Source organism: Mus caroli, unplaced genomic scaffold (genome assembly GCF_978045245.1).
Source record: "Mus caroli unplaced genomic scaffold, Mus_caroli_1 scaffold_15, whole genome shotgun sequence".
Lineage (NCBI taxonomy): Eukaryota > Metazoa > Chordata > Mammalia > Rodentia > Muridae > Mus > Mus caroli.
In genome coordinates, this window is record NW_028227270.1 from 35,316,803 (window position 1) to 35,328,442 (window position 11,640).

At 37.5% G+C, this 11,640-nt stretch overlaps 1 protein-coding gene, 1 non-coding gene and 1 pseudogene across 2 annotated transcripts; 2 read left to right on the forward strand and 1 right to left on the reverse strand.

The window, feature by feature from the left end:
- LOC110307720 (G2/mitotic-specific cyclin-B1 pseudogene) overlaps positions 1-7,895 on the reverse strand; it is a 40,094-nt pseudogene extending 32,199 nt beyond the window's left edge.
- Cox7c (cytochrome c oxidase subunit 7C) lies at positions 7,760-9,736 on the forward strand. The gene is made up of 3 exons (XM_021180556.3): positions 7,760-7,968; positions 8,695-8,837; positions 9,643-9,736. The coding sequence occupies exons 1-2, from the start codon at positions 7,894-7,896 to the stop codon at positions 8,809-8,811; spliced, it is 192 nt and encodes a 63-aa protein (XP_021036215.1). The 5' UTR covers positions 7,760-7,893; the 3' UTR covers positions 8,812-8,837; positions 9,643-9,736.
- LOC115029114 (small nucleolar RNA Z39) lies at positions 9,506-9,565 on the forward strand. Its single transcript, XR_003834688.1, has one exon. It is a non-coding gene; the product is annotated as a small nucleolar RNA Z39 (small nucleolar RNA).
- Positions 9,737-11,640: the final 1,904 nt, after the last annotated feature.

Genomic DNA, 11,640 nt, shown 5'->3' on the forward strand with positions numbered 1-11,640 from the left:
ACCAACAGCTGTCAAAGAAAGGGAGATCCACAAATATAGTGTGATAAAAGACAAAACTAAAAATATTCTTCTGGTTAAAGGGAACTAAGGTAAAGTATACAATGACTAAATATAATATCAAACCATCAATTATATTACATACTAGAGAAGAAAAGCACTATTAAGCTTTAGAGAATGTTAATAGAACCTCTGACAAAATTGAGATAGCCTGATGAATTTAAATGTATACATTGATCCATACTGTTGCTATATACAAGAATGTCATTCATAGTCTAAGGGAATATACATTAAACTATTTGGTGGTATCATGGTGTATATTATGTTTTGTAAAATATCAAGAAAGAAACAAGGAAAGTAAAAATTATAAGCCAAATGGAATACAATATTTCTAAATGGTCCAAATTCAGTTAAAGAATATATATGCATATTGCTTTCTAATCTTATTTAGATTAGATTTTGTGCAAGATTTTGTTAGTTACATTTTTACAAATATTTCATAAACAAAAATAATAATCAAAAGTGAATTTACTTTATCATGGATGGAGGAGGAGGCCAGAGTCTTTGAGCTCTGAGAGAAAATCCAGGCCATTGCTATGGAGAAAACACAGCAGGTTCAAAAAGTGGTCATGGGAAGAAAAAGAAGATAAATCACCCCACCTTGGTGATTTATGGTTGTTGGAAATAAGTGTCTTGTTCTAAAGTAGTATTAACATTTATGAGTTGCCCTTTACTTCAGGAAATAACCTCTTTCCCATACTTAGGCTAGGCTTTGGCAGGCTTGAATTACCTGGGAAAGTGCCATTTTCAAAGTTAGATGTATATATTGGCTTGAAATCCAATCCTTCCTAGTCCACTGGAAGACAATGAAGATATGGTAGAAGCACAGTGTGGGTGTGTCACTGTAGTTGTCAGTGATCATATGAACCTTGCCATTCCACCTGACCTCCTAACACTCAACTGTATAGCTGACTCCTGAAACTGGAGAATTAACCATCCATCTTCTCCAACCAGCTTCCACTGTTTTGAAAGATCTACTCAACCAACAAAACACACACACACACACACACACACACACACACATACACACACGTGGATTGCCCTGATGTGGTTTGTATTTTGATGCTAATTCTGCTTCCTCATTAGGATCTGCCCTGACTAGGAGTGGATCACATACTCAAGTTGATTTCATGTGAACCTTCTCCCCACTTTAACTGGTCAAATAAAGGCTAGAGTCTTTTATTAGTCAGTGGAAGGTAAAGGTAGGGCTAGAGATTTTAGAGAGGGAAAGAGAGGAAGGAGGAAGAGGAGACAAGAAGCAGAGGAGAGAAAGGAACACAGAGGAAGAGGAGGTAGAAGGAAAATGGAGAAGAACCACATGCCCTGGAGGAGCCACAGGTAGCAAAGGATCTCATAGGTGGGCAATACAGTAATGTAGTTGTATATCTGCCCAATCTTGGCATGCAGCTTGTAAATATTATACCTAAGTTGCGTAATCTTTGTAAAGGCTTATTGGAGTTGGAGATTTACTGCAACATGTCCATACACATACACAGAGAGAGAGAGGGAGGGGGAGGGGGAGAGGGAGACAGAGACAGAGATGGAGACAGAGACAGAAAGACAGAATGTGTGTAAATGGAAACCATCTTACAACAACTCTCTGAAAATATCTATTTAGTACTAAGGATTTTTGTCATAAAAACAATAACACTTTCTACCAATTGCCTCATTCCTTATCAATTTCCTTTCACTTCATAATGTTAGGTAGCCACTTTGTGGATGAATACAATGATAATTTAAAAACTAGCTTTTATTCTAAATATTCCCATGGAATAGTAATGAGATAAGACATAACATTATAATACATGACATTAATTCCATGGAATATTATACATTTTTTTTTCTAAGTGAAGTGAACAGAGTTTGAAGTTGGTGATTTTGAAGGTGTTAATTTTTTTTCTGTAGGAAATTTGTATTAGGTAAGAGTTTTGAAGAGGACACTAGGGGATAAGTAAAGGAAAGGAGGAAATTTTAAACAAAAGAAATACAGTGTAGTCGAGTTCACTCATCAGAAAATGATTTTTCTTTCTTCTCATACCCTTGTCTCCCAGTGGCATCACTCAACCATACAGAAACTCGGCAGCATACGTGCAAATATTAATTAACTCAGTCCTGTCATGTTTTCTCCTTTTTCTAATGTCAGGTTTTTCTCTTATAGATCTGAAATTACAAACAGATGTCACAATGTCTGGAAGGTATATAAATTCAAGACCAAAAGATGTGTGTTAATTTGGATTTTTCAGTTTATGTTGTAAAGTTCTTCATTACACAATTCATTTTAAGTAAAGTTGAATTTGCATAACAAATATTGTATTTTAATTTTAGTTTCACTGTTCTACATAATATATTTCAGTCTCCAAATACTCCTGTGTGTCTGAAGAGTACCTTACTTTGTGATATACAACTTTCTTACTACTTAAAGTAAATGGATTTTATTTTTTAAATATGGCTTTTGAGTGGTTTTTTTTTTGTCCCTAAGGATAATTTTTGTTTTATGTTAACCAATTCATGGAATGTTTCATTTCTCCTCCAATGAACTTCATAGTAAAAATATATCACATTTTCCCAAAGTTTTTCCAAGGTAATTGGCATTTGTCTGGCTAGCTCCTACAATAGGAATACAGATTGCTAAGTGTCCTCTAGAAGAAGTGTAGCATTGTCCTTGCTGCAGGTCTCTACATTTGTCCCAAATTACTCCACAGCTTAGAGGCTATGTCAGCAATGTGCAAGACTCCTTATGGTTCTGGGGATGACAGGTTTATATGGAAAATGTTTCTTTGACATGGCTTATAAATGTGTCAGTGAGTAAAATGGTGGGGAGAGTCACCTAGGGCCCCTTATTCATGTGTCTGCAGTGTGGGTGGGAAGGAGAACATCTGTGGATTGGCAGAAAGACCTATCTTTATCACTTATTTTTCTCATCTGCCTCCTTGCACTCTCCATTTCTCCTTCCAGACTTATCTTCTTTCTCTTCCCATGACCACTTCTTGAACCTGCTGTGTTTTCTCCATATCAATAGCCTGGATTTTCTCTCAGATCTCAAAGACTGAGGATTAGTTTCTAATAAGGTGATGGACTTCTAAGAAAACATTCCTTAATGGAAGCTGCAAGCCTCAGATATATTGGAGTATGAGTCTATTGGATTCCTCTGGTCAAGCTCATAACAAAATACAAGAAAAGGCCCACTATGCTTCTCACTGCTCAGTGAAAAGTTAGGAGGAATCTGTGGTCAGTCATCCTTATTTTATTAACTTGTTACTCAAACAATAGAATACCACCAGATTCGTTTGAGCTTTCCCCCTTTCCATTATAGTGAATTTAAAAGAGACCAAGATAAGGACAAAATCTATTCTCAAAATATGCTATTAGGTTCTTAACTAGTTGATAATTTTAAAGGGTAATAAAGAGAACAATATATAATTAGTGTAAAACATCACTTATGATTATTTTTTGTTGGGTGGTGTGTGTGTGTAACACTGTGTGTTTAAGTATAAAACATGACTTATGATTAGTTGTTTGTTTCTTTTTTGAGGGTGGTGTGTTTCTGGAAAATATTAGACATACTAAAAAAATGCACATTCCAACATTCTGATCTCCGTGTTCATGGCGCTGCTTTATGTTCAATTTTTATCAAAGCTGAAAAATCATCCCAGTAAATGGAAAGATACTGGCATTTATTTAGGATAAACATATTAAATGACAAAACAAAGCTGCCATTCAGATCTATGATGTGAAATGTTTAGTGGAATATTGGAAAAGGGTTAATTTCTATTTTACTTTATTTATTTTTCTCTCATATATTTCATCCTGACTACAGTTTCCCTTCCCTGTCCCTCCTATCCTCCCAGAACCTCCTCCAACACTCACACCTCACCACCACTCTTGCCTCCCCTCAAAAAGAGCAGGCTTTCCAAAGACATCAGCTAAATATAGTATAACAAGCTACAATGAGACCTGGCATATACCATCACTTCAAAATTAGTCGTCACCCCAGTAGGAGGACAGGAATCCCACAAGTAGATCAAAGAGTCAGGGACAGCTCTAGCTCCAATTGTTAGGATTTACCCAAGAATACAAAATGTCTTACTTAGGGTTTTCATTGCTGTAAAGAGACACCACGGCCACAGCAACTCTTATAAAGGACAGAGTCACCATGACCACAGCCGCTCTTATAAAGGACATTTAATTGGAGCTTGCTTCCAGATTCAGAGTTTCAGTCTATTATCATTATGTCAGAAAGCATGGCAACATCTAGGAAGGCAGTGCTGGAGGAGCTGAGAGACCTACCTCTTGTTATTTAGGCAGTTATGAGAATACTGACTTCCACAAAGGTCTCAAAAGTCCACTACCACAGAACACACTTCCTCCAACAAGGCTACCTATTCCAACAAAATGACACTTCTTAATAGTGTCACTCCTTGGGCCATGTGTATTCAAACCACCACACCAAACTACTCAGACATAAAATATATGAAGAGGACCTAGGTTAGATCTCTACTGGTTCCCTGATCTCTTTGAGTTCCTATAAGTCCCTGTTACTTGATTCTGAGGACCATGTTCTCTTTGTATGTCCCTGACCCCTGTGGCTCCACCTATCCTTCATTCCTTTCCTTCACATGTCTCTGAAGTTCAACCTAGTGTTTGCTTTTGGTACTCTCCATCTGTTCCCATCAATTGCTTGATGAAGTCTCAAGTAATTGTTAGAACTAGGTAACAATTTATTAACTCTAAATATCCCCCATAACTGTTAATTGTTTGCAAGCATAACCATATTAGTATAGACCACATATTTGTGCCTAAAAATTTTGGAAGAGGCATTTCTGTGCCAGGTAGTGCTGGTCAAGCTGGTAGTGGGACTGGGCTCTGGGGACAAGATGGTTACAATTATTTGCATATTCCATGAATGTCCTCCCCTTTTGTGGACTCTAAGGAACTTCCCAGGAGGCTTTTAAGTAGAGGAAGCTTCTTACCTTTAGAACTTAGGGTTTTAAGTGGTAAGAAAGACAGCTCTCAATATTGTCACATCTGGAAAGGACACTGGCACATTCCAATTTCTGCTATCCTCTCCCAGGGACAGAGGTCCCAAGAAGCATACTCCACAATTCTTATGAAAATAATTGTGTAACTATGCTTGATCTGCTTCAGTTCTAAGTTAATTCTAGCCATTGGCCTGTGTGAATCACAGAGAAGATTCACTGATGTAAATTAGAATCAATGATAGATCAGTCTACAGGTAACATTATTTATAGTAGACTAAAAGGTAGAATTAAGAATAAGAAAGTACTCCCTATTTACAGTCTGGAGATTATAGGCCCTAGAGATGGATGACGGGGGACTGCTGTTGTTACTTTTACTAAATAGCAATGTTGTTGAACTCTCTGCTGAATATTTATACAAATAGATATGTGCTGCTGTCAGCCTTGGTGAAATAAGTCTTTCTGCAGTGGGCACTAGTCAGTACAGATTTATAACAACTCAAAACACAGAGAACAAGCATGAATGTTCAGGTCTAAACGGAACCTTTACACGACCTTCTCCTCCAAGCCTCAGGGAACATCAAGAAAGACAGGGTGGAAAAAATATAAGAACAGGAGGATGGGGAGGAGTACTTTGAAATGTTTTCTTCTGGGCATAGCATTACCATTGCACTTGCATATTCACAGTAGATAAGGTTATTTGCACATACCTGAGAAAAGATTAAACTAGTCAAAATCTAGCATAGGGGTGGCGGTCCAGTCACAAAACCTACCTCTAACTGAAGAGCAATTAACAGTTGATGGCTACTGGCGGAAGAAGGGCCAATTTTCCCTAGAACATGTCACAACTGGTGGGTTTCTTTGCCAAGTAGATGGCTAAAAACCCATTTACATTTCCATGTTAGCAATACTAAATGTACTCAGTGAGATATCTTAAACAAAGAAGGCATAAAGTTGGGAGGGGCACACATTGTAGGATGTACAAGGAGAGTTGGAGGGAGGACATAGACATCAAAATAAATTGTATACATGTATAGAATTTCCATAGAATAAACATAAGTATTGTTACAAATCTTTTAATATGAAAAAGGACAGAACAAAACTCTTCTAAAAATTTAAGAGGGGACTGAAGAGAAAGTTTAAGAGTGCTTGCTGCTCTTGCCAAAGGATGAAGAAAATATCTAATAAAAATATTTTTAAAATGAAATTCTCTCTCTCTCTCTCTCTCTCCCTCTCCATACCCCCCCCCCTCCACACACACTCCAAAAGTTAGGAGAGGAACTAATCTCCCTCTCCACCTCCCTTCATCTCTCTTTCTGTTATATATGGGCAAGACAATGGCACACTGATACTTCTGCCTTACTCTTTTAATGACAATACTCCAATAGTCCAAGAGAATCATCTAGATTAGGCAAGGATGGCCTACACTTTTGATAGACTTTGCAACTATGTTTAACAGGCAAATTCATAGATGTGTAGATGACAGATAGACGATAGATAGATAGATAGATAGATAGATAGATAGATAGACCAACAGACTGACAGACTGAGAGCTAGATGACAGAATGTAGTCCTGTGATTTGCTTAACTCCTGTTACTTTCTGAGCCTTAGTAGCTTGAATGAAATATTTTTACACATCTCTTAGGATATAGTTTCAGCCAAATTTTATCATCAAATATGGACCATATTTAGACTAATCTTAATTTAACAAGTCTATGTGGTGTCCTAAAAATTATAATTTTTAATTATAATATAATTACACCATTTCTCCATTTCTTTTTTCTCCCTCCAATCCCTTTCATGTACCCTGCCTTGTTCTCTTTCAAATTCATGGTTTCTTCATTTCATCCGGTATTGTTACATACATAAGTAATATTATACAGACTGAAAAGGTTATATTTATATATTTAGAGATACATACAGTGACCCCTTTTTCAAACAATATCCTCACAGAAGCAGGCGAGGTGGGATGGGATAGGGAGTTTGCGGCGCGGGGGGGTGGGGGTGGGTTGGTAAAGGGAATAACATGTGAAATGCAAATAAAGAAATTATCCAATTTAAAAAAAAAACAATAATCTACGAGTGTCTAGTAGCCTTGGCTAATGTTGATGCTCCATGAAACTGTTATGTTCAGCAGAAATAAACCAATTCCTAATCCAGGGTATCTCCAGAAGTCAGAAGGTTCTTATGTCTTCTCCAACCTAATCATGCTGCACATAGGAGTTTTTATCTGTATGTCATTTTATATCCAATTTCTATACCTTCAAAAAAAACCAGGTCTTAGCACTTCAGTCCAGTTTTCACCGCGGCATCCTTTGTGCTACATACTGTTTTATCAGTTGCTTCTGTTCTCTCAGACAGGACTATTAATGCACATCTTTCAACCTTGGCAAAGAACCATAATCAAAATGAGTGATATACTCACAAGAAAATAATTTTATATCTTGTTCCATTAACTTGAACACACATGTTAAAGCAGCTTTAGTTTCCTCAATAAGTTGTTTCTGGAAACAAATCCCAAGAATCCTAGATCTGAACTCATAAGACAGCTCAGGTCCTATTGAATCACTAAAGGTAAGCTATCACTTGGTGCTGGTGCGGGCTCATGATAGAGTCAGACTACATTTCCCACAATCCATCGGAGCCAATATGGCGCCCGGTATGATCTAAACTACAAAGCCCACAAACCTCAGAGCCCGCCGGTTGAGTACGTTTCAGGAAGTTCCTGCTGTAATTCCCATCTTCCCTTTCGGTCTTCGCGCTCAGCAGAGCAAGGTCGTGAAGAAAGGAGAGTTAGGTGGTACTGCCATTCCTTCCGCCTTCCGTGTCTGCGGCCCTCGCAGAACTTCCAGCAGCGACATGTTGGGCCAGAGTATCCGGAGGTTCACCACCTCCGTGGTCCGTCGCAGCCACTACGAGGAGGGTCCGGGGAAGGTGAGTGAGGCTCGGCTGCTTAGGGGCAAGGTGACGCTCGGCGGCCGGCCTAGAGCGTGTGGGGAGGGAAGTGACTGTCCAGGAGCTCGGGGAGACACGCAGGCCCCTCAGTCCACCTCCCGGTGAGAACTGGGAAGCACGGCGCCTAGCAGCTGCCTCCACGCCGCCTGTCAGCCCCAGAGCGAGGCCTGGAAGGTTCGGTTGGAGCTGGGCGGCGTCGGAGATTGAAGGTCATTGGAAACAAAAGGAGAGGGCCTGTGGCTGGTTATTAGCGCTTTAAACCAGCAAGCCATGTTTGAAGCGGCGATCCTCGGTTAGGCCCGGTTTAGCCCCCAGTGTAAGCAAACCGAGTACTTAGTGGTGACTGCCCCGAGATTGTTAGGTGAAGGCTGGTAAAGGGAAGAGAGAGGATGTGGAATAGGAAAAAGAGAAAATTGTACTGTGATTGATACTGAATTACGAATAACAACGAACTAGAATGATGCGTTTGTTTCTAAAAGTTACTACTTCGGAGAGTGATTTTTTTTTTTCAAATATTAAAAACAAAAAGACCCTTACACTTAATTGGGCTTACCAACTGGTATTCAGGAAACCTGGGTGTTAACTTAAAATGTTCTGTCGAATGCAGCTGATTATAAAATATGTGTTTGCTCCCGACCCTTTTATTAGAGCAAGTTCAGATGCTTTGAACGAATGTTTTTTGCCGTGTTCTTTATTTCTCAACAGAATTTGCCATTTTCAGTGGAAAACAAGTGGCGGTTGCTGGCTATGATGACCGTGTACTTTGGATCTGGATTTGCCGCACCTTTCTTTATAGTAAGGCACCAGCTACTTAAAAAATAAGGATATTTAATTCATCCCTTTAACAGGTAATTAGTAAGTTTCTAATTTTCCTAAAACAGTAATTTCTGTTCTATACCCTGTACACTCTTCTACAACATACAAGTAGATAGTTGTCTCCAGATTCCTTAAGATTAAGTGTAAATGTCATATTGGTAGAGGCAATTTGGAAAACCTATAAAAAAAATAAGTTTTGATCAGTAAAGGTCAGTATTTTACAAGTACTCCTTGACCCCAATAATCTGAATATATATTATGCAACACACCTGTAAAATAAGTAGTATTAAAACCCCATTGAAGACACAGAGATAAGTTGATTGAGTTTCAATAGCTAATAGCACTAGTGTAGGGTTCCTACATAGGATAATCTTGTTCTATGTATCAAACTTCATAAATCAGTGTTGTGTCTTCTACAGAAATAATTGAATCTTCAGCGGTAAAAGTGCACTAGGGATAGCCAACCTTTGACATTACCAAATGGTATTGACATCTACAAAGTTGATGGGAAAGAAACCCTGAAATGTTCCAGTGTTCTTTTCATTTCTACCACTCCTAGTTATCTATTTTATGGTATTAGTAAGTTAGTTTGCTGAGGTTGAAAAACTCGATAAGTTTCTCCGTAGACATGTTGCATAGTGGTAGCCTAGATCCCTTCATATACATAAGGGTTTATTTAGCATAATTCATGAAAATTTTGGTACATGTGATGAAGCAAATCAGTATGAATAAAATGATACTGTAAACGCTTTCTGATGTATCAAATTGATAGATGATATGAAATTGCTGTAACTTGTAAAGTCAGGCTTCTAATACCATTTTGTTTTTATTTTGCAGAATGAAGAAAGTTTAAGAGATGATCTGAAAATTATATTAAACTCTTGAACTCTTATACTAGAAAAAAATTGTAAATAAACTAATGACTTAAAGATTTAATGCCTCTTCTCTGCAATAAGGAATGTGATAGTTATTCCTTTTGTTTGATAAGAACTATATATGAGAGTTGGGGTGATGGGTCAGTGCATGACATGCTTTCAGGACCTGCTTATAAGGCCTGCTTTGATATCCTTGAGTACCCTGATCAAGAGCTGGCAAGCATAATAGCCTGCTTTTGATCCCAACACCCAAGAGGCATAAAATCTCTGGTCGAGCTGGTTTGCTAAGCTAACTAGGATTAACACTGAACTCTGGGTTCAACAAAAGACTTTGCTTTAGAAGGCAGTAGAGGAAGATACCTGAGGTAACGTTGGATTTCTATTTGCAAGCTCACACATGTCTCAAATGAGAATGCATATGCATAAAAACAGTTGCATATGATTTAGACTTTATTATAATCTTAAATTACTGGATTTCATTAACTTGTTTCTTAAATCAGGAACATGTAGTAACAATTTGAATATACATACTCATCCTAACTTAAATTTAAAAGCCTTTAGAGATAGGTTTCTCAGTGATTAATCATTTGACGAATCAATAAGTTCTAGTGAATTGGGTACTTTGACTATTTTCTTTCTAGATTTATAACCTAAAATTGAAGGTTTTGTATTTGATAGTACTGCTAACCAATAAGTCATGCTTAGAACAGTATTAAAATAATTCCAAGGGAATATAACAGCATATAGGACAAATAATTTTTCAGGGGTATCCTATGTGGAAGGTAAGAGAAAGTTACCACTAGCAATTATGTCATTATTGAGTATTTGTTAGCAAGGAAACCCTGCTTAGCACTTGAAATGCCATAGTGGACTTTCTAAGGATTACTTGTTGGCAGGGAAAGGTAGCAACTGAATATTCTAGACCCTAGTGTCACTCTTGGAATACCACCAATGGTGGAAAAATAGAAAAAAAAAAAAACAAAACAGGTTTTGATGAAAGGATGTTATCACTGTTTTTGAACCATAATAGTATTTAAAATAAAAACAGTATGTGAAAATAGATTGCTGCATTCTTAAAATGATTGTGAACACTTAGTATGCCTACAGGACAATTGCTGGGAAGAATTCATACATAACTGAAAGGATTCATGGCTTGAACAGTTAAAGACTTTAGCTGATGTGATACAGCTTAATGCATAGTGCAATCACTGTCTAGCCTCCAAAGTGTATATAGCATTTACAGTAATATTTGAAAAAAAAAAAACTTACCAAGAGGGATCATACGGTATAGTCAGTAACTTACCATTATTAAGTTCACATAGGCTTCTTGTTAGTATAATTGCCACTAAAAATGGTTTTAATAATTAAGTTGACTTCAGAAAAAAAAATGCATTTCCTTAGAAACAAATAAATAGACCTTTTGCAGTTCTCAAGACTCCACAACACAGGAGTTAAACTGGGCAGGTAGTCTGGAAGAATAGAAGGAATGTGGGTTTGACATAAAAGCATGTATGGCTAAAATATACAGACCAAACTCAGTATTAGCAAAGGCCTCTTCATTTTTTTTTTTTTTTTTAATTTATGAGTATCAAGACTACTTGCTTGTGATAATGATAAAATGTGTGGGCTGGCACGCAATCAAGAGATTCCCAAAATCCATTCAAAGCCATGGAGGGAAGAATACTGGCCAAAGAATAGATCTCTTAAGCACATGGGGAAGCCAGCTTACATTTTATCTTTTAATCTCAAGTTCTGTTAAAGACATCTCAAGGTCTTGACACCTGCATTCATCCATATGCAAAAATGAAAACATTTCTAGGATTTGAGTATAGGAAACTGACGGGATAGACAACTAAATGAATATTGATGAAGGTGGTCCTAGAACTGTTCAAGAGGTATTTACAACAAACACCTGCCTGTCTGAGCTATAGTTCATATTTAAGCCTTACCATGTCTTATC

Excerpts from the sequence above, each read along its gene's own strand:
- Cox7c (XM_021180556.3), top strand. The coding sequence starts at position 7,894 with ATGTTGGGCCAGAGTATCCGGAGGTTCACCACCTCCGTGGTCCGTCGC. Across the intron at positions 7,969-8,694 it reads ACGAGGAGGGTCCGGGGAAG|AATTTGCCATTTTCAGTGGA; the intron begins GTGAGTGAGGCT and ends ATTTCTCAACAG.